Below are 23476 nucleotides of genomic sequence, written 5' to 3' on the forward strand. Positions count from 1 at the left end.
TTTTGCAAAAACATCATTATTACAACGCTTTAAAAGCGTTGTTGTTTTTGGCAAAGACAACACTTGTGCAACGCTTTAAAAGCGTTGTCTTTTAAAAAAAAAATTTAAAAATCTATTTACAAAATTATTTTTTCATATTTACAAAACTATTAATTTTATTTTACCATGTCCAAATTCAAATTTGACATATAAAATAGCATTAATTAGCTCAGCTAATGATTTCAAACTCGTACCAAACAATAGAATTCAATTACAAAGTATTAGTATTTACAGGAGAATTTAACTATACAAAAAGACTGAATATTTCTGTTTCAAAGTAGTTAGTGACATTCAAATTTAAAACAAAAAAAAGCACAAATCCACCAGACTCAGCATCCCTTGTTAGGTTCCTGTTTTTGGTGATCCTGGTTGCCGTCTCAAACTCAATAGCCACCATCCTCACCTTCCCCATTGAATATGTATTCCGAATGGAACTGAGAAGCTTGAAACCTCCTGATGCAGCTATATACTGCTGGAGGATGTATTGTGCTGAAGAAGTCTCCTGCCACAACAAGTTAAAAAATAAATGCTAGAAAGCTATGTTTAACAAGGAAAATATAAGCTGAAAAATAGGATGAATTTATCAAATTATGGAAGGAAATGCGTCATGTATTTTTATTATCAAATCCTACAAATAGGAATTTTACTTGAGGAATCGGAGAATGTAAAAGTCAACACGATTAGCATTTCGTCAGACAAGTTGCATTACTACGATTAAAATAACCGCAGTAAATCATGTGAAATATGATATTATTACCACCTAGATACTATTAAATACTCACAGCCTTCAGAATTGCCATAGTAGCCCTTTTCAATCTTCAGAATATAAGGAATTTCATTTTCATTTCAGGTAACTCTCTCAGGACTGGTTTAAGTTTATAAAAGAAATTGAACATAAAAAATCCAACTTACTATTTGATCCTGCAAAATTGAAATGACAAAGATCAAGACACATGACAAATTGGGAATATCTTCAATTCACAAAGTAACTTCTGTTCCTTGATAACGAAAGCAAAGTTTAAAACATAAAGAAAATTGCAGACATCCACATCAGAATCCTTCTCTTTGTTGTGAATGAATTAAGCTAGAGTATAAGCCCTTATGTCATTTGTAGAGAAACTATAGAATCTGATCTTGAGTATGTGCATATGCACAATTCTGTGACAATATCAATAGGAGATCATAAATGCAGTTAAATCCATGTACGATGGGAATATTGAACTTATGTCATATTTTCCAATGTATAAATAAATTGAATAGAAAAACTACAGTAAATTGATTAATAATCACCAGTATATCTAAAAATTCTCTAGTATATTAGTTTGTGTTAAAACATATTTGAAATGGAGACGACCAAGTAAATAATATCCTTTATGAATATGACATGCTCTTACATTGCCACAAAATGCCGAGAATGAATAAATATAGTTGCTACAAGAAACATAAACCAAAAGAATGTTGAATTATATTGGGAAGTTATGAAAATTAATACAGGCATATAATGGCCAGATGCATGCATATGCATTTTCACTGTCAATTTAATAATCTTCAATAGAGGAGGAAATATAATTAGCAGGCAGAAGATAATCGGCTGCATAAAAATGAATAAGCATTTCTCTGCTAACCTGATTATCTTAACAGTGATCATGCAATTTAATAATGAAGGCACATTATATTTCACTCCCCCGATCTTCTTGTTTGGTCAAAACCAATACTATGTTGTGTTAGCTTTCAACATGTAGATAGTCTAATTCACAACTATTTTGGGTCAGCGCATAGATCTTTCCCATAAATTGAGCTCTATGCATGACAACTTGTAACATTCAAATCAATTAGACGTTTTTATTATATTAACTTGAATTTTCATTGGTCTGACTCTACCTCTTCCACCTTTAATTCTAATTGATTCAACTTGTCCAATTCCGTGATTCTTGGTGGTAATTGAATATGTCCATACCATGTCAATCTTTTTATCCCAAAATTGCGAACTGAAGAACTATAAAGATATTCAAACAGACACATGTTTCAACATCTTTCTTTTTTGTTTTAGCAGCATTCATGCACATGGTAAAATTTCAAGAATTTTTTTTCCTTTTTATTTCAACCATACTTAAGAAGACAACCGAGATGTTACCTGAAGAAGATCATTGAATTCCAAGTATTCCTGATCATGAGCGTCAACAGCATCATCATCATCCTCAGCATCGGGCATCAGGACCACTCCATTAGCAATCTCTTGTTCTTCCCATTCCTCCTCAACGAACGGAGCCCCATATTGCGCCCCATTCTGTGGACCAACGCCGTTTTCTTCAGAATTGCAGAAACTAAGTTGATTTAGAGCTAACGTTATGTTTTTCTCTTTTCTAAAAACAAAATTCCAAAACAGGATATATTTACGAGTAAATCTTGATGATATATTAGAGAAGTTGGATGATTTGGATAATCTCTCAATTAAGACTACAAGGTTGAACTTAGATGGTTCACTCAACAGAACTAATGGTTCGTTGAGGAAGAAAAGAACAAGTTAGTCATCAAACCAGCTGGGTTCCACTGTTCTTGTCATTTCTTCAAAAACCTTACTGCTGCAGTTTCAATGTTCCAGCGGTGGATAACCACTGTTTCAGCAGATTATCATTAAGGATAAACAATGTAACTTAGATTGAAATTTAGGATGAGTTATGAACTTTGACCCGATCGAAGTCCTTCTTAAAGATATCATTTTCTAATCCTATGACCTTAGCTCACCAAAGTCCAAACGATCAAGCTATCTATGCATGAACGTATGATCCAACTTGGTGAACAAATTCATGAAAATAACTGATCAATAAGCTCAAATAAACATGAAAAGGATAACCAACCCTGTTGTTCCATCACGTTAGTATTATCGACACTTTGCAGCATCTGCAGAATCTCGCTGGCCAACTTATGCATCACCAGTTGTGACAACTGAATACACCCCTTTTTCTCTTCTCTGGATAACTTCATTCTGAGCATCCTCGCCTACTCAAGTCCAATGAAATGGGAAGTTCCACCAGTTAAATCCTCAATCCCAAACCGTGTGTTAAAGAACAGAAATCAAGCCTGCGAGCTTACCGCATTAACGAGAGCCAAAGGCCCCATTTCTCTTCGTATCCGGATCGATTCTTCCATTTTCTTTGTCTGATCTGCAACAACAAAAAAGATTCAATTTTATTTTTAAAATTACCGAAAAAAAGTCAACATATGTATACCGCAACAAGAAAAGGTTGATCTTTGTACCGGCGAGATAATTTCGGTTGAGCCCAGACGAAGGGCAGAAGAAGAAGGAAGTGTAGAACGAATGAATCACGAGGAGCGCGACAACCAGATTAACGCAGCAAATCACAAAGGTGATCTGCTTGAAGGAATAGCAGCATCTGCCGCTTCCGCCCCTCAACCACTCAATCGCGCTGACCCTCGCCATAATCCTATTGTCGCATTCGCAACCTCGACCGTGATGGAGAAAGCCCCCTCGCAACCTCCTCCCTTAGCACCGAGAAGAATCCTTGCTTCTTCTCCCCACGATCGTGATTAGGGCATTTACGTGAAGGAATTCAGAGGAGAGGAGCTTCGCGGAGAGGAGTTCGCCGGAGAGGGGTTTGCTGGAGAGGACGTGAGAGGAGGAGTTGGAAGGAGAGGGTGTTCGCGGAGAGGAGTTGGATGGAGAAGGTTGCGATGAGATGAGGAGTTGGGAGAAGGGCTCGGGATCAAAAACGATCGGAAGATAGAAGTTGGGAGAAGGGTTCGGGCTTTCTACTCCTTACCTAGATCCAACGGTTTGTATTAATCAAGATTTAGATCCAACGATTTGTATTAATCAAGATTTAGATGAGATTTTAAAAATAGACAACACTTTTTATAAAACGTTGTCGTAGACACTAAAAATCAGTCTAATAGACAACGCTTTTTACGAAGTGTTGTCTTTGACCCGTAAAAATCACTAATAGACAACGGTTTTTAGAAAAGCGATGTCTATTAATAAGAAAATAATGAAATAGACAACGCTTTTCACTAAAAGCGTTGTTAAAAAAAAATAGACAACGCTTTTTATAAAAAACGTTGTTGTTTAAGTGTTGTAGAATCCCAATTTTCTTGTAGTGTCGGATGGATATATATTTCTCGACATGTTACTTTTGATGAATCTCTTTTACCATTTGCAGTTGCTACCTCAGATCCTCCGTCAGATAACCAAGGAACCTATCTAATAACACCGAGTAATATACTAAAATTCTCACAAATTGCTTCATCAAGATATATTGAAAGTACAAGGGGGATGGTATCTTGGATCCTGCTCCATCTCCATAAATTCTAGTAGATTCAGCAGCTAGTGGTGATCCACTCTCTAGTTTTGATTTCAATCTGTCTGATCACTCATCTCCGAGTAGCTCTTATGATGATACTCCTTGGCAAATACTTCCTTTAAGTGATATTTATACACAATGTCAACCAGTTTCCACTCATTATCCTCTTCCACGTGCTCTTATTATTTTTTCAAATTTTATTGAACCTTCTACCTTCACACAGGTAGTCAAAGATCCAAATTGGCGTGCTGCGATGACTACAAAGTTTGATGTTCTTCTTCGCAATGCAATCTGTAGCTTAGTTCCTCATACTCCATCTATGAATATTGTATGCTATAAATGTGTTTATCGAATTAAGTAGGGTATAGATGGATCTATTGAACGTTATACAAAGTTTGTCTTGTTGCTAAAGGCTTTAATCAACAACCAGGTATTGACTTCAATGATACTTTTAGTCCAGTCATCAAAATTACAACTATCAGATTGCTACTATCTATAGTTGTTAGCTCCAATTGGCTGATACAATAATTAAATGTTTCCAATGCTTTCCTTCATGGACACCTTGAAGAAATTGTTTTTATGGAGCAATCACTTGAATTCATCCACCCATAACTTTAAACACATGTGTGTTAACTTCAAAAAACTATATATGGTCTTTGGCAAGCACCTCATTCATTATTTCATCGTCTATCTACCTTGTTTCATACTCATAGATGTTCTAACTTAAAGACTAACTGTTCCTTATTCTACAAATGAAATGAGGAATTTTTAATATTTATTCTGATTTATGTGGATGATATCTTAATAACTAGTAGTAATCAAAACGACATTACTACTTTACTCCATCTTCTTCGTCAAGAGTTTCTTATTCGAGATCTTGACAATGCTCATTTTTTCCTTAGCATAGAGTTTTTTCACATTCTAATGGTTATCTTCTCTCTCAGAGCAAATATATTACTAAACTTCTACAATGAGCTAAAATGGATGGTGCATTGCTTCGCATATCAAACTTATGGCATATGTTTTTCCAAGAAAGATAAAGTTGAATGTAATATTAATAGGCGGTTAGAAGCATGGCTAACTAGTCGGACCAGTTGATCAGGTGATCGGGTGGAAATACGACTCGGGTCTAGTCAGTCGACCACAAACCTCCTTAGATTAGATTCGAAAGGGAAACTAGTGATACAATATAATATGTTGTGAGTGGACTCGGAAGTAATGTGAAATCAATAGTCAAAATGATGTGACAGTCAAAGTCAAGGTGGGGTGGAGGTTAATTTCATGGTGATGAGTTAGAGTATATGCAACTGAACGAGTTACTCTCATTAAGACCAACTCCTCACTTCGTAGTGCTAAGACATTCAGTATGAATCCGGTTGGCCCTAGAATCGACCGGACTTAATGGTCATAGCACTTCACTGCTCAGTATCAAGGCGCTCAGTATATAGCCGACCGACTCAAAAGTCGATCAAATTTATGGGGTTTAGCCCTCTCATTCTTCAAGCACAAGTTTCTCAGCATACGGTCGATCGACCTTAGAGTCAGTCAAATTTAAGGGACTTAAGTCCCCGTTTTTACAATACAACTCTCAGTATATAACCGGTCGGCCCAAGAGTCGATCGGACTTCCTGGACGTGGTTCTCCATTTCTCAATGGCAAGACACTCTGTATACGGTCGGTCGACCATGGAGTTGGCCGGGCCTTAAGGGCTCAGTTCCCCATTGCTCATGTACAAGCCTCCTAGTATACAGTCAGTTGGCTACTTGGCTGGTCGGACTGCTTCTAGGAGACAACATTATCAGGGGGTCACAACAAACTGTCAAAAAATAACATCTAATCGTCAAGGAATATTCCACCGCCAAGGCATGTACAGGAGATGGAACCTTTCTCTAAGGACGGTCGTACAATTTTCATTGTCTGACGTTACTTGACATAGCCTAACATCAAACATTCTTAGCTGCCTCATGAATACTAGAATTACAAAAGATGGTTCATATGCATTAAGTGGAATCTTCCTTGAAGGATAGTTGTACATATTCCATTACTCGATATATTCTAACACCTCATAATTACGGAGGTTCTGAGGGTCCGTATAAAAAGTAGTTTTTCTCCATTGATCATGTACGTTTTTACATGTTCTACTACACGTTGAAAAACATGCATGTATCTACTCTGCTGTTCGTCTTTTTCTTCACTTTTCGCTCGGCTACTGTATTGACTTGAGCGTCGGAGTGCCTGTGCCAGAGACCCTTCTCTAGTTCTCGTTCTAACGCTCCTCTTTGCTCTCTTTGCAGTGTGCGTAGGAAGGAGTGCAAAGAAGAAGTGACAGATGTCATCTCTTCTCCATCTCAAAGTCTCCTCCCAGTCAACGACAGATTTATCTGCCCAATGCATCATCTCCACCGATTTCCGACAGGATCACTAATATTTAGCTTTCATGAATATAGAATCACCACTTACATTGCACTTCTATTGCCATCTTTACCATTTCAGCTGGTGTTCTAGTCTCCTATATATGACAAATTAGCTAGTCTTGAAATAAATACTATGAGAATATATCCATCAAAAAGTTTGTCAATCTCTCCACATATATACATACAAAACTTGCTCTTCTTACTCCCTAATGCAAGGTTTTACAATTGAAGGCAAATTCCTTAATGGGGCGACAATGGTGCTTGATAGAGGGCTTTGGCTAAGCCATCCTAGGTATGTACATTGCCGAGGAACAAGTGAGGAACCTGTTCAGAATAGTCGAGAAGAAGTCATCTAAGGTATCATCCATTGGCATGCCAACCACTGAAACCGTACGTACGTTTATTACAACTGACAGGTACTGCAATATGCCTACATATACTAATGGGTCAGACGTTGACGAGTGGTTGGGTTGATGGTGGATTATTGGTGAAAGTAGATCCAAATGGCGTATGAATGGCTTGTTGGTCCAGTGAAGGTAGGAATTGAATGGCTTGGTGGGCTCCATGAATTGATGGTGAGTAGCAGCTGCTGGAAGCCATTAAGGGAAAGCCCAGACGCAGAAGAGAAATGAAAAGAGAAGGCGGCTAGCTATGCAGTTGATGATAAAGTACCCCTAGAGTTTATAGGCTGCCTTTGGAGGAAGCCAATCATGTTCTTTTTCACCTACAGATCATGGATAACTCTACTTGTATTTCCCCTGAAACAAGATATCAAAGCCTTAGGTTTCTCAGTTTTACCATTGAGGTTATGTGGTAATGCAACTAATAATCTCCTACTCCTAGACCCTCTTCTTCTACTTACTCCATGGCGAACTGTACACCCACCACCATTGTTCCACCCTGTTGATTTAGCCATAACGGTATGCACATCACAGTTGCACACCACATAACAATATTCAGAGTCTCGCAGTAGAAGAACACTTGCAATGGTTCTACTTAGTCGAAGTGTTGGCTCCCTACCTCTCCATCAAAGGGTTTAAGTTATTAGATAGGAGTGTTAAGTGTGCAAGTTGCACAGGTTGATTGAAAGATTAAGATATAATTCATGTTGATTAGAAACTTAGAAGAATAATTCATTTGATCAAATGGATAATTGGTTCGATGGCTTGAAGGCCCAGAGTGAGAGCAACTCAAGAGCATGATATAACTTGAAGTTGAGGTATTTTTAACTTGGAGTTTATTATACTAGAGACCATGATATATAAATTAAACTCTAAACTTTCTTTTACTATTGTTTGCTTAATCATTAATTAAGAAAAATTAACACATCTATTTTTTTTATTTAAAAAAGATGCCATGAGTGATAAGTAAAGGCCTTTTTGATGGAATTAGATTGAACAAGTCACCTATAAAGCTAAAAATATAATTTTTAAGTTTACTAAATTAACAAAAGAAGGCCATATATTCAAACGTGTGGTTTCCTAACTTTCAAGAGCTTGGAGATCTTTCAATCACAAAGTAATATATGATATATATGAGGAACTCTCCATCAGCTTTTGGTGGATCAATAATCATTGTTTGGCTGCAAATAATATGCTTAGTGATTCAAGTCATCCACATTCTTGAAATGGGCAATGAACCTTCCTCTTTTGGCTTCCACGCCAATTCATGCTCCACTTTCTGTCATTGTTAAGAAACACAATTGTACTCTGAATTCTTTTCTTGTCAAAACCCAGTAATTATGAAGTACTTTTTGCCACTCTTGGTTAGGTTACAGAAATCTATGAGCAAAGTACCATGGTACTGATGCTTATCTAGAGCAAATTGAGAAGATAAAAGCAGGCCACTTAATAATCAATCAGTTTGCTCAAAATCCTGGTTTCTCATTTTCTGAATTTAGTAATAACCATGAAAAAAACACTTGAATGCAATTGTATGTGGTCATTTAACTAACCCCTACAACACTGCTTTTTTCCCTTTCTTTTCTGTAAATAATAATAATAATAACATTACTTTCATTGCTAGCAGCAGAAGAATAAAAAAAAGAAACAAAAAGAGAGCTCAAAGGGACACAGTTTGTTTCTCATGACCAAAGCTTTCTCTCCAATTTTTATGCTATACCATCTTTAATTTTACTACTCCAAGACATTCTGATTCAAAGATCGACATGAATTAACTCCTGTTAGTTTTGAAGCAAATAAATATTAATCTATAAATAACATGTTCACTTGGACATTAATTATCTAATCTGAAGAAAACACTTTTTGTTTACTAAGTTTTGATTATTATTATCCTTAGCAACACTGGGGAATATGACAGTAAGCACAATTACATCGATCTTTAATTAGTTCTTCAGCTTTAAAATTATTCTACAGTTTCACTTTCTAACTAGCACAATATCAATATAAATCCTCAGAAATGAATTCTGAATTAATAATCAAGTAGCTGTGATCTATGGTTTAGGTAACTTGTGATGGACAACATGGATTGATCAAAAGCAAGCTAGGGCATTGAAGAAGGGAAGTGTGAAACCTGGAAATCTCTGACATCAAAGTCTTTGGGTACCCTAAACAAGAAAGGTGCTCAAGTAAAGGCATTACACATACCATGTGCATGCAGCACCAATATTTAAGAAGAATTGCAACTCTCTGTCTGTTCCTATCTGGGTTGAGGTTTCAGCTGTCCATTCCACATTTTGCCTCTTGAGGCAAAACCCTAATTTCCTAGGCATCATGTGTTTACAAAAAATGGAAACAATGGCAGAACAAGGAAGGGCCACCAGGTCAGAGGCAGTTAACAGTCCACAACAAGGTCCACTTAATAACAACTTATAAACTATATGCAAAAGAAATCAATTAGTTTTACTTAGAATCAGGATTTTACTTAGTTAATTACTATGCATATATACATAAAGGCCAAAGCTCATAACATGGCGGATTAGAGTTAACATAAGAAAGAAAACATATGAATTGTTAGCTTAGTTTGATGAACAAAACTAGTAAAGTCATGTAGAAATTAAAGACTTAGCTATATATATTTAGTGCCTTTCCTTCCCTACCGCTCGTCTCATTCTTCAACAAGTCTGAGTTGCAGGTAGGCTCAAAAAGCCAGCTCTCTTCTTCTTTCTTTCTTTATACTACATCCTCCTCGATTCTTGTTCTATATATCAACTTTATTTCAAGAGAAAGTTGTCTTGTGATGCTTCTAACAAATTTTCTACTTCTGCTGGCAGTAATTACAGCAAGTAATCTTCTACAAATATAAGGCCGGATCCTTGATCGGCTTGTTTTTCTAGGTCATTACTTTTTTTTCCCCCTCTATTTGATCGATATCGTTTAGTCATAATCAGCTTCTATGATCTCAAACTTGGAACTTTATACTATAAAAAAAGGTGGACTGGCTAACTTTAAATGGGTTGATTTTTTCTTCTTCTTCCTTTTTCCTTCAGAGAATTGGATCAATCAATATGGGTCGTGGGAAGATAGAAATCAAGAGGATCGAGAACCCGACCAACCGCCAAGTTACCTTCTCGAAGAGGCGAGGAGGGCTGCTAAAGAAGGCCAATGAGCTTGCGATACTATGCGATGCACATGTAGGACTTGTGATCTTCTCCAGCACAGGCAAGATGTTTGAGTACTGCAGCCCACACTTGAGGTATTGACATATGACTATCTTGTTCTTGGATTATATATGAAACGATTTCTTGGTTATCTTGGTGAAAAATCCCACATTCTTTTCATAATTAATTGCAGTCTTTATCTACAATATCTTTCAATTTATGTAAGATGGTGATTTGATATGCAATGATTACTTTTTTATCTGCCTTTGCCATTGATGGCCACCAACTAGCTAAAGGTGAATTTGGCATGATTAGGGTTTTCTTGATCTGATCTCTTACATGAGCAGATGTTTGTCTTTCTATACAGACCTTCATTCAATAGTCATGTTTGGAAAACAAATAATCTGTAAATTAATGTTGAAGGTTTTTTTTTTCAATAATTTTCTTAGTTCTCCCTTGCCTTAACCAAAAATTAATGTTGCCATATCTGTAATTAAATCCTCCTTCTCATTTAGAGCTGAGTTAATTTGATCATGTCTAAATTTCAGTCTTTTCTTAATGAAATGCTATGAGAATTTAAGTTGTTATATATCATCATTACCAAGCACATGTTTGATCAAGACTAACATTCCTCTTACTTTTCTTTTTTTCTTCTTTAATTTAATGTGATCTAGAAGAGCTTAAGAAGTCAATAAGTGTTATATATTAATCTAAAGACTTTTTTCACCATAAACAGAATACTTAACAAATTAAAATCAGTGATTTGTAGAGAATGAAATTTGACACAACTATATATAAAGATATTGACTCAACTTAAGTCATAATATATCAGCAGAAGAGATTAAAGACGAGTTTACATCAACCTTAAATTTTTACAAATTAAAACACAAAATTGATTAATGAACTAAATCATATGACAAATTACTCTTAATCAGGAGCCATTTAAATAGGCAAGTGCATATATGATTTGCCTACTCTAATTCATACATAATAATATTCATTTTTTTTCTTTTGCAGCATGAGGCAACTCATAGATAGGTATCAAAGAACCACTAACACTGGTTTTGAGGAGACCAACAACCAACAGGTATTATCTTGATTTCTTAAAATATCACTTAGTTTTATTGTAGGTTGTGAAAAATACCAAATTAATTGTTTATAATTTTCACTATATTAGCATATGATTTTTGAGATATCCCGGATGAGAGATGAAAACCGCAAGCTTCAGGACAGCATGAGGCAGTTCATTGGGGAAGACTTGGCTTCCATGACTTTGAATGAGCTGAATCAACTGGAAGAACAGCTTGAGTTCTCTGCCAACAAAGTTCGAGCAAGAAAGGTAGCATTAACAGATTAATGTTCATTAGCATAATAAACATACTTAGAATATATATATATAGAAAATGTTTTGAAATTTTAGATACAAGAACTAAAGCAAGTACAACTAAATGTAACTTGCAAAGATATGTAAGTGTGTATAGTTCATGGAAACTGGTACTCTCTCTATTTGCAGCATCATTTGCTGAATCAACAACTGGAAAATCTGCGCCGAAAGGTACGATAATTCAATCAAGCTAGCAATACTCGACTTCTTCTTCTAATATTGATCAACTACTGCATGTGTGTTTGCTGCAATAGGAACACATTTTAGAAGATGAGCATCAACACCTTTGCCGCATGGTAACTTATAATCGATCGATACATATAATTTTCTGATTTAGTTATTTTGTTGCTGACTTAATTAATAATGTATATATATATAAATATATATATGCAGATAGCAGAGCATCAGATGGCCATAGAACAGCAAGCACAGCAGGTGGAGGTGATGGAGCACAAGGTGGGGGATGTGCCGATGCTCGAACACTTCGGCCACTTCTACGCCGAGGAGACATCGAGGAACTTGCTGCAGCTCTCGCCGCAGCTTCATGAGTTCCGGCTGCAGCCGACCCAACCCAACCTGCAGGATGCCGCCTTCCAAGCCGGCCACGGCCTCCAGCTTTGGTACATGATCTATCTATAAACTAGCTAATTAATTAGGGTTCTATATATGTACTGTGTGGAGTTTGATGATTAGAATATTGCACTTGATTTCTAGGTTTTGACATCTTGCATCGGCTTATTGAACAGATGGATCGATCCTGGGGAGATGCGGAGGAGGGGAGTGATGAATGATCGATGGTGGGTAATTAAGTACTTAATTATAGTTTGTCATAAATTTTAGTTTCTGTGCGTGGTTAATTAGTTTGGTGAGATTAAGTGTGTGAACATATGTAATGTTTAAGTTAGAACGTGTATTGATCAACTTTGGGACATGTACGCTGTACTGTGTGTTCTGGCCTTTCTCTGCAGTAGGAGCCAGTGGTTTTAAGTTTAATAATTAAATTTTAGAGCCAATTTAATTTTATATGATTTATTATCTTTTGTGCACTTAATTATAATTAAATTAAGATTTTTTGTCAATTAAGATACATGACCTCAAAGAATATTTTTACTAAAGATAATTACCAATTCATTTGGAGTTTCACAAGTAGGTATAGCTTTAGTCTTTAGAGAAGCCTCCATATCTGTGGGGCCACCGTTGATATTAATTTATTATTATCCATGTAGGATTCACACAAAATTCTGCATTAGCAAATGATTATGAAATATTTTTCATATATATCTCGTAAAAGAGATGTGGTGTGAAAAATTCAATAGTCAAAAAGTGGATGATATTTTTTTTTGTATTTTCACCTTATATATATATATATACCCATTTTAAAAATGGAAAATAAAATTTCTATATTAATAGATTCTCTAAAACCCCCATATATGTAATTTATTTTATACAAAACAACAAATATATATATATATATATAAATTACTAAAGAAATCTAAAAAATAATGATAAATCATTACAATAAAATCTTGCCTTCAGCACTTCTCCTCGTGTTGGACCATTCATATATAGAAAAGAGAGATTATTTATCATTGAGGATTTAGTTATGACTCCCTCTCTTATCTCAATATATATTATGTTGGAAGGTAATTTATTCAAAAGTAATTAATGTTTTCTTTTAAAATACACGAATGTATCTATCTTAACACGACCCCTATTCTTATATATGGTAATAGAAAAAGAATAAATCCATTAAATTTTGTGACAACTTACCCTTGAGAAAGTTTATAGATCTAATATTAGAGTTCACTTCTCGGTCAGTCCCATAATCTCTAATATATGCTAATGTACGCTAATACAATAGTTGTTAAATATGCTAAAACTGAATAAAAAAATTGAACATATCATAAATAAAAGAGAAAAATTACAAACGTCAATCGTCAACTTAATATCGGATTACTCCCTAAACTAGAATTAAGGAGAGACTACTCTATCATGATGGACAAATAAATCATTGACATCAAGAAAAATATTCTACAATGAAAAATTAAAAATCAAAGTGTAGAAAGAACTCAGTTGTAAATGTTGTCGACGTCCCTGAATGATCTCTAAGTGATCTTTGGTAGTTGAAATCTCTAGACTTCTTAGATCTCTTTTAGGGTCTTATGTCTTGAGAAACTGTTCATACCTATTGATCCCGTTCGGAAGTTGAGTCGGATGAAGGCGAGTCTCGATGTACTGGAGGTTGACGGAAAGTCCTTGCGGCGTCTGATCTACCTGGCACCCTCCAGAAGGGTTCGCACGGGCGGATGACGAAGGGTGATGACCAGGATGATGACGCTAGGGCCCTGCGCACACTCAGATGAGCCTCACGAGCCGTTAGAGACTAGAAACTAGGGAAAAAGTCCCCGGATCAGGTCCTCCGACGCTCAAATCAGGTACTTTTCCCCAGAAGAACAGAGAAAGAACGAAAAGTAAAGACGAGTCAGAAATGACGAGTGAACTTACCTGCATAAGGGACAAAGCATCCCTTTTTATACTGCAACGAATGTTTCTGGAGTCTGGCGGGTGTCAGGGAATGTCGGCTGTCAGGCTGTTTGGCGGTGAATGACACGCGACACCTTCTCATAGGCCGACGGCAAAACCAAAGGGGTAATGAGCCCCGACTGTTCGCATATTCCCTAACGCTCTGATTATTCTCTGACAGACAGTTACGATTCCCTTGCTTGCTTGTCATGTAGTGTCTGACATTCTCCACTCGTGATTGCTACGCTGGGTCTTTACACTTGCTAACCCCCGTTCTGATATCTTGCTAACCCCGATCTGATATCGCCTCTAGACCTGTGCTTCTAACCTTGTCCTATGCATCTCCTATTGCAGCCCCCGACCGGTCTTGCCTCTTATTGGCATTACGTGTCGCGCCCTGTATACCTTAGCTCGGTTCTGTTTATCCCTACTCCCAAGCTGTACGTCTGACTTCATCTAACCCGACTTGTATGTCTACCTCCAACTTTGCTTATCTTGGACCATGAGGATATAACTCCTGCCCTGTATCCTTGGCTAACACATCCCGACCTATACGTTTTATCGATCCAAGTATCTTGATCCATAAGGCTATAAATCCTGACCTGTGTGCATCGGTCTGCTTCCGCTAATCTTGAGTTCCGACCTATACTCTTTGATCCCTTTATCCAACGTCGTGTGGATATAAGTCCCGACCTGCATCCTAGGTAAACGCACCCCCGACTTGTGCGCTCGGTCTGCATACCGACCTGCTTGTCTGTTGTTATCCATGGCTTGTACGTTCCGACCTGTACACCAGGTCTGTAGTCTAACCTGCTTCTGTCTGTTGTTATCCTTGGCTTGTACGTTCTGACCCGTATGCCGGGTCTGTAATCTGACCTGCTTCTGTCTGTTATTATCCTTGGTTTTTACGTTCCGACCTGTACGCCTGGTCTGTATTCCGACCTACTTCTGTCTGCTGTTATCCTTAGCTTGTACGTTCCGACCTGTACGCCAGGTTTGTAGTCCGACCTGCTTCTGTCTGCTGTTATCCTTGGCTTGTACGTTCCGACCTACACGCCAGGTCTGTATTCCGACCTGCTTCTGTCTGCTGTTATCCCTGGTTCATATGTCCCGACCTGTACGCCAGGTCTATATTCCGACCTGTTTCTGTTTACTGTTATCCTTGGCTTGTACGTTCCGACCTGTACTCCAGGTCTATATTCCGACCTGCTTCTGTCCTCTATAATCCATGGTTCGTACGTCCCAACCTGCACGCCCAGTCTGTATTCCGGCTCGCTTCTGTCCTATATAATCCATGGTTCGTACGTCCCGATCTGCACATCCGGTCTATATTCCGACCTGCTTCTGTCCTCTGTAATCCATGGTTCGTATGTTCCGACCTGTACTCCCGATCTGTTCTGCGTCAGAGGCCTTCCTTTCCTCGCCTTTACCTGACATGTGAGCTCAATCCTTAGTTGCACCTGGCCTGTGAGCCCAATTCTCAGCCATATCTGGCTTGTGAGCCCTGCCCTTGATTGCTATCGAGACTGGATCTTGTCCAACTTGTAATCTTATCTTTTGACTGCCCCGTCAGCTAAGACTTTGACCACGGCCACGCAAGCTTGACTTCTGACCATGACCATGCAAGCTGAGACTCTAACCATGACCATGCAAGCTTGACTTCTGACCTCCACAGGGGCTAAACTTCTGACCATTCTATGGGCTTGACCATTGACCACGTCATCCGCCGGACCCCCTTCTCACGCACCGTATCACCTATAAATGACACGCTTTGGTTGCTTTTATGTAGACAGAATAAATATAAGGGGTGGCGTCGCAAGTGAAACCCTAATGATTCACGATTGTCCACAGGTAAACTGTGAATCATGCTGGAAGGCTTCCTGGCCAAACTTAGAATGAATCCGGTAGTGGCAGGTTCCCTAGTCTAGCCATGGTTCTTGTTGAATGTTCCAGGCGACACTGATGACAAATCTGACTCCTAGATGATCCATGACCGTGCTAGGTGCCACAAGCATACTGTGGATCTTCCTGTAATACTGCTCCATTAGTTTTTTTGTCTCCAAATACATTCCAATGTCAAAATCTTCCTGTCAGACATAAATCACAAAGAATAGTAATCTGAACTAAAAAAAAAAATAGTTGTAAAAACTAAAATTTAACTTAAATTATGCTTATGTAATGCAGTAATATGCTAAATAAGAATGATAAGATATGCATGATTTACACATAGAAGTCTAATAAACAATTAACAAGATGAAAAGATGAAATAGATTAAGCCAATAGTGATGGATTATTATTATTATTGAAAGTCTCAATTTTAAAAAATATCTTAATTTTTGAATGTGTTAAACCACCTTCATCTTCTTCTTTTTATTTTATGTATTTGGAAATGTAATTATTTTATCGGTAAGATTTATGTATGTGGATCCTTGTCCGTTCAGCAAAACCCGATCCGTGTCATGCCTGTTATGGATCCTCATTTGCTACTTCTAATCCGATTAACATGGGTCGGGCGGTAGATGTCGGAAAAAATCCGCACCTCTTCCACCCCTGCCCTCTTCGACGGGTCGGAGATGGGGAACGACACGGGCAGCGAGGAGAAGTCGCGTAGGCTGCATCGGAGGCGCTCGCTGTCTCCATCTCCTTTGCCTTCTGATTCGCGAGGTCGGCACCAGAGAAATCTCTGAACTTTTTTCTGTTGATTTCTTTCCTGTTACTATGATTTTAGTTTGGTTGTTTGTTTTTTTTTTCTTATCCAGATGGGGAAGAGCGGAGCAGAAAACATCGGAAGAGAGACGGGCAGGAAAGGAAGATCCGGAAGGACGAGAGTGGTAGTAAGGAGAAGAAGCGTGATAAGTCCCATAAGCATTCCAGGAGCGGGGACGGGAAAGGTTAGGGTTTGAATTTCTATTGATATTGAGGTTCATATTCAAATTTCTCGTGTGTAAGTATTTCGATTTCCCATTATGACTGAGTAAATTTTCGTGTTTGGTGCTAGCAATTTGGTTATTTGAAGAGGCTGGACAATTTAGTGCCTTTTTTCTCTGTAGATAATCTTATGTTGGAGTAAGCGTAAGTTAGTTTCTTTTCTACTTTGCCTCTCCTTCTTTTGACAGGTAAGAAATCAAAGGAGAAGCATAAGAGAAGCAAAAAGGATTCAGATTCAGTGAGTCCCCTTTCTATTTAAATAGTTACGTTGCTTGCTTCGTTTATAGCAATGCAATTTTTCTCGCCATATGATCCAGTACACCTTTAATTTTGTAAGGCGTGGTTATGACTTGGGACATTCCGGAACTGCATCATAATGATCTGGGACTTGTTATCCATTTTTTCCCCAAAGGTTATTTGTTATGTCATATTGTTTAATGGAATCCATATTTGAAATGCCTATGCAAGCTGCTGTGTCTAGGTGACAAATTCTTTGCATTTGATATTGTTTTTGGTTGATAGCTCCATCCGATTAAATTACTCCAATGCATTTAATTTTTAATTATCTTTCATTCCTGTTAATGCCAACCTCACCTAGTGGGATAAGACTTGGTTATTGTTGTCTCATTCTTGTTAATGTGTCACTTCCCCAAAACAAAGAAATGCATGTTTGGACAGATGATACACGTCGTTTGATTTAAGGTAATGCCACTTAAGGTGGGCATTTGATACACAAAATGATTGATCAAGAACTTATTTACATAGTTTATATACGGAATGATTATGATGATCTTCTTAGTTTATTCACTATCATCAAGCCATCAAGCTATGTTGTCGTAACCGTGCAAGACTATATCATTAAAACTATTTAAATTTAATTGCATTTATATTCACTAGATTATTGTTTTCTGAGATTAAGCATCCACTTCTTGCACTTTGCCTTTTTTTTAATAAGTCTGTCATATAGGACTTTCTTTCTTGCATATTGGTATACTTGTTTTCCTTAAGTCAGGATTAAGTCCCTCTAGTTATCAGTATAAACAAAAAAAAACACTTTTTCATGGTATTTAGCACAAAAAGACTACATATTCAGTAGATGCCTATCTCCAAGGTAGAAAGCAGGATGTTTATAAATGAGCACATTGATCTTGATACTGCCAAGAATGTCCAGGGTGGCAAAAGGTCATACGCTGACCCCGGGCTCCCCCACACGATCAGTCCACAGTTCTTTGTAGAGAGATAAATCACGGGTGACTTCTTTTGCCTTTTGAACAGTGGTCAGCAGGGACCTGGCAAGCATTTCGCTGCCAGAAATTGACCTCTAGACCTCTTGGTGGCAATGCCCCATGCAATGACCATCTGCTCGTCCCATGGGGACAAGAAGAATGTCCATTCGGGATGTTGCTTTACGATGTTCTGTTTTCTGAACATCTCCAGTTATATAAGGCCCCAATTTGCTGCCAAATTATCTATTCAATGGTAACAATATTAAAATTTTACCATTAAATAATAAATAGATCCTTGGTGGTAGTCAGAGATTTTCTGTTGCCGTGGTTAACAATCCAGTTATCACCAACTCCGTCACATAATTCAACTAGTTTGTAACCCCATACCCAATGAATGTATAGCAAGTTTTTTTATTTTTTGACTGGAGTGCCACCAATTACAATCATTTTCTATTGCTAGCGACTTGCCAACACGATGCTACCCCATATTCTTCTCTGATATGATTATGACTAGTCAAATCCCTTCTCTATCATAGTAATTTTACATCTTTTGTCTTCTATTTCATATTCTTTTGCTTTGTGCCTCAACTTTATCAGCTAGAAGCATATTGTCTCTGAAGTTCCCGAGGCTGAGTGGCAGAGAAGAATGTGTTGATTTACTGCATCACAATGTACCATTGATATGTTACTACTAGATGAATGATCATTTTTGGTAGATGATTAGGCCAAACAAGTTATTTGATTAGTTCTCTCATTCTAGGAGATTGTGACAATTGGTATTCCTAATCTTTGACATAGTGGAATATTGAAAAGGGTTATATATCTGATGACAAAGCCATTGTTGGGCTTGACATGTGACAAGGATGTAAACCTTGAGTAGAAGAAATTTTGATAGTCCAATTTTGTCCTGTATGATGAGTTGTGGACTAATGAAGTTGGATAAATTTAGTTGGGTTAGCTACTATAACTTAGGCTTAAACATCATGGGCCAATGGTGGGTCTGACAAGCTAATAGATAGATCCTCTCATCTATGTGAGCCATAACATGATACAACAGGATCTTTAGCTAGATTATTTTACTATGTTGAACCTTCATTTTTGGTATAAAAATCATGTGATTTGGTTCGTGTATGACATATGGACTATGAAAGGTTTCTGTTCTTTCATGAAATTGATTATGAAATTCTTATCTGATGGAATCTTTAAACTAAAATGTGAATTCCATATGATTACATAAAAATATAATGTGGGCATTTATAAGCAGAACTGCTGATTGCTGATTACTTTTTCACAGAATAATTATTTGGAATTATAATCTTACATGTCCTTAAATTCAAGGAACACTTCCTTCTCTTCTAAATAATTTATTTTTCCTTGTGCAAGTAAAGTTTGAAGAGCTCTCCAAGGATGACTACTTTTCAAAAAGCAACGAGTTTGCGACCTGGTTGAAGGAAAAGCGAGGGATCTATTTCTCTGACCTGACATCTGATAAAGCTAGAGAGATTTTCATTTCTTTCGTGAAGGAATGGAATAAGGGAAACCTACAGCCACAATACTACAAAGGCATTTCTACTGGACCTCGAACAGCTCATAACTGGAAAATTAAACATGATGAATAGGTCTAGGGAACCGAGTGTTTTGAAGGTTCAAATTGCCTACTGCTGCTTTCTTAGCTAAATCAAGTTTGTTTAGTTTGTAACCAAGCACATCTATTTTAGCAGATGCATATTTTGTACTGAGGAGGTTTGTTCTCAAGCTCATTGATATCGTAGATGTGTAAAATTCAAGTAGAACTTTCAACTTTCCATATATTTTAGAATAGATCATTGATATAGTAGGATTGCCCCCAACACACAGGAGACAATCAACTTCTCGCAACACAAGTCAAACAAGAACTTCAATGTGCAGAAAAGGATGTAGAGAAGAGTTGTGTTCTCAGAAGCACATATCAAGAAGGCAGCAGCAGCAGAGTCCAGCACAGCTACAAACAGCAAGAAAAGAAGGCATAAGATGACACAATGGCTTAATCATAAGCATTTAGTAGCTGAAGAGAATCACTGGAGTTTCATTGATAGTTAACGATAATTAAGTCAATAACTACCATCCTCTCCAGAAGCCATCCCCTCGGCTTTGAGTCTCTACTGGAGCATCACCCTTGGGTGGATAACCTGGCTGAGGCTGAAGCTGAGGAGGTGGTGCATACGGCTGAAGGTAAGCCTGCCCTGGCGGCGGCAGTGGTGGTGGTGCTGCTTGTGGCTGACCGTAGTGGCTCATTCTTGGAATCCAGATACGAACCAGAAAGAAAGCACAAGTGAGGACAGAAAAGAATGCTATGGATCTGTAATTTATAGACGAGGATTGCTTGGTGCCGAGGGAATTGAAACCGGTGACAGTGGCCAGTGGGTGAGAAAACTTAATGGAGCTCTGTCGCCTTGCCGGCGTCGGAAGCGCAGGAAACATGGTCGTAGCTTTGTAGCCGCTTAGCCTTCAACTGCTCCACTAAGTAGGTGAAAAATCTAGTTTCGGAGGTGGAGTTAAGTAATCGTTAGTTATATCTAGGGGTGTCAATTCGGGTGGGTCGTAAACCCAACCCGAACCCGAGTTCAACCCAAAACACCTCAACCCGAACCCGAACCCGACCAACCCGATCAACCCGAACCCGACCCATATAACCCGAAAATCCGATTCAAAACGACTTTTTTGGGCTATTTTCCCTATAATTCTTCACTTTTATCTCAATATTCCATCATTATCATACAAACATGATATTAATATACATAAAAACATCTAAATTTTTAAAATAAAATTTGATTTAACTCTAAAAAAACCCACAAAACCCTATATTTAAGCCAACCCGGGTCAACCCGGGTCAACCCGAACCCAACCCGACCCAACCCGAAATTTTTTTACTCTCCAACCCTCCAACCCGAACCCGACCCGAACCCGAAAATGCCCAACCCGAACCCGATTTTTTTCGGGTCGACTCGGGTTGGGTCGTCGGGTCGGGTTCATTTTTGACACCCCTAGTTATATCTCAGTTTTGCCGATGTTGTATCTTAATTAACATTATATTATCATATACCTAATTTCTGTGTATTTATATTTATCTTCTTCCATATTTGTAGGTTTATATTTCTATATTCAGGGGCGTAGCCAAGATTTTCGATTAGGAAGGGCAATTTTCAAAAATTCATGAAACGAAGAAGGAATAACTTACAACTCTTGGAAGATCATTGATTTTGAGAAAAATAGAGAAGATAAAATAGAGGGGAAGAAGTAAAAAAAAAAAGAAAAAAGGAGAACTTTACTTTCTTTGTTAGCAACCTTGACTAGTTTTGGTGAGTTCGGCAATAACACAAAGAGAGCAAGGTAAAATAAGACATGACTATTTTGTCGTGCCAATAAAATCCTAAAAAATACCAGAAGAGGAAGAAGATAGGGGGGTTGATGGCTGTAATTGATCTTGTTGCTAGAAGAGGGCAGCAACTGGTGTTATATTTCTTGCTTGCTGGAGAAGAGAAAGGAGAAGAAAAAAGCTCTTGTGCTTTAGAAGAGGAGAGTAAAAAATTGTAGGTTTTCTAATGTTGGAGAAGAGAATGAGAAGAAGCAAACAAGGAAAAAGAGGGAAAAAAAAATAAAAGAGAGGAATGGACGAAGGGGTGGCATACCGTACAGTTAGGATGTAACATGTATAGGGAGAAGAGGGAGAGAAAAAAATGAAAGGTCTCGTCCAAAATATCCTAATTCTTTTTAAATCATTTGAACTCATTTAAACATTAAACTTGGTTCGGTCATAACTCAACTTCAAATAAATCCCAATTTGAACCAACATAATACTTATCTCCATATCTACTCGTTGAATTTAGTTCAAACTCGATTTAATTTTAATTTAGCTTCCTTACTTTGTTCCCTACGATTTAGTTCATCCGTTTATTATTATATATTTTATTTTTAAAATTTAATACTTAACATTTCAAATCGCGATATTTCCTCGTAGAAGTGGTACCTAACTTAGATCATGAACTTTCCAAATATGTGATCAATTTTAATTTTCGACATTGAATGGTAATGAATTAACTACTCAAAGTGATTAATAGAATGTGAGAGGGGGTGGTCGCACCCCCTCCCCTTAAGATGGCTACGTCCCTTGTCTATATTCATAGGTTTATATTATGAGGATTGTTAAATAACAGATCTATCTTTAATTAAGTAATGTTTAAAATGTTAACATAAGGACTAATTTTATAAATTTAAATAATTTAAATTTATTTAAGACATAGTCAGTCATAAGACTCTTATACTACAGTCATCATATTTTAAATCCAAGTCATCCTTCACAAATCATCTTTAAATAAAAAAAGTATCTCTCTAGGTTAAGGATGAATTTCACATTGAAAATTACATAAATTAAATCATAAAAAGAAGTCATTAAATTGTGTTGGATATTGTAGTACTAACCAATTTTAATTTTGACTTTTGAATGGGATCAATCTTTTTAATATTGCATCCCAATTATTCTTCTTTTAATTATATTGATTAATATCAATGTTTTTTTTAAGAATTACTATTCTATTTAGTTTCTCACCTTCGCACATCTCTCATTCCGTTCGTCGGAGCTTTTCCTCCATAAATCATTTTTTTCAGCAAAAAAAATTTATAAATGGAGTGGAAGTTTCGTAAATTGATTCGTCGATGGTCCATCTAGAAGAACATGAATTAGGGTTTTTTTTAAAATGATTTAAAACTTGTAAGAAGATCGCCGTCTGTGGGAATCGAACCCACGACCACGTGGTTAAAAGCCACGCGCTCTACCAGCTGAGCTAAGACGGCTTACGATTTTATGTCAACATAATTTCTATATATTTATAAATAAAACTAACCGTTGTGGTCCACCCAACCTGACATGAATAATTGACCTTAGTGCTCTCAATTCACCTAGTTTGACGAACCAGATATGTTAGATCAAACTATTTCGTCTAACTTGATTGACCTGACCCATAAGTTTGTTCGACCCAATCAGTCCACTCCTCCTAATCCATTTGCACAGTAGATAGTTCCCTCAACCTGACCAACTCGATCTAACT

The 23476-nt window shown here is 37.3% G+C and overlaps 3 protein-coding genes, 2 long non-coding RNA genes and 1 other non-coding gene across 7 annotated transcripts; 2 read left to right on the forward strand and 4 right to left on the reverse strand.

Annotated features, from left to right (window-relative positions):
- Positions 1-883: 883 nt before the first annotated feature.
- Positions 884-2922, reverse strand: LOC121987882. The gene is made up of 3 exons (XR_006113754.1): positions 2898-2922; positions 2174-2326; positions 884-960 (listed from the first exon to the last, which is right to left on the reverse strand). It is a non-coding gene; the product is annotated as an uncharacterized LOC121987882 (long non-coding RNA).
- Positions 2923-2939: 17 nt separating this feature from the next.
- Positions 2940-3417, reverse strand: LOC121987884. Its single transcript, XR_006113755.1, has 3 exons — positions 3298-3417; positions 3133-3203; positions 2940-3039 (listed from the first exon to the last, which is right to left on the reverse strand). It is a non-coding gene; the product is annotated as an uncharacterized LOC121987884 (long non-coding RNA).
- Positions 3418-10238: 6821 nt separating this feature from the next.
- On the forward strand, positions 10239-12354 carry LOC121987053 (MADS-box transcription factor 29-like). The gene is made up of 6 exons (XM_042540960.1): positions 10239-10426; positions 11349-11418; positions 11509-11670; positions 11845-11886; positions 11970-12011; positions 12109-12354. Exons 1-6 carry the CDS (start codon positions 10239-10241, stop codon positions 12352-12354), a joined length of 750 nt encoding a protein of 249 aa, XP_042396894.1.
- Positions 12355-16740: 4386 nt separating this feature from the next.
- LOC121986020 (style cell-cycle inhibitor 1-A-like) lies at positions 16741-20131 on the forward strand. Of its 2 annotated transcripts, XR_006113322.1 has the most exons (5): positions 16741-16902; positions 16998-17129; positions 17355-17404; positions 17504-17578; positions 19781-19832. XR_006113322.1 is itself a non-coding variant. In XM_042539779.1 (4 exons), the coding sequence occupies exons 1-4, from the start codon at positions 16758-16760 to the stop codon at positions 20009-20011; spliced, it is 558 nt and encodes a 185-aa protein (XP_042395713.1). In that variant the 5' UTR covers positions 16741-16757; the 3' UTR covers positions 20012-20131. The 2 variants fall into 2 exon arrangements, 1 of the variants encoding a protein (XP_042395713.1); XM_042539779.1 differs by lacking the exon at positions 17504-17578 and having other exon boundaries at positions 19781-20131.
- A 43-nt stretch (positions 20132-20174) lies between these two features.
- LOC121986022 (cysteine-rich and transmembrane domain-containing protein B-like) lies at positions 20175-20861 on the reverse strand. Its single transcript, XM_042539780.1, has 2 exons — positions 20494-20861; positions 20175-20373 (listed from the first exon to the last, which is right to left on the reverse strand). Exons 1-2 carry the CDS (start codon positions 20850-20852, stop codon positions 20328-20330), a joined length of 405 nt encoding a protein of 134 aa, XP_042395714.1. The 5' UTR covers positions 20853-20861; the 3' UTR covers positions 20175-20327.
- Positions 20862-23149: 2288 nt separating this feature from the next.
- Positions 23150-23222, reverse strand: TRNAK-UUU. The gene has a single exon. It is a non-coding gene; the product is annotated as a tRNA-Lys (tRNA).
- Between the last annotated feature and the right edge of the window lie 254 nt (positions 23223-23476).

Source organism: Zingiber officinale, chromosome 5B, assembly GCF_018446385.1.
Source record: "Zingiber officinale cultivar Zhangliang chromosome 5B, Zo_v1.1, whole genome shotgun sequence".
Lineage (NCBI taxonomy): Eukaryota > Viridiplantae > Streptophyta > Magnoliopsida > Zingiberales > Zingiberaceae > Zingiber > Zingiber officinale.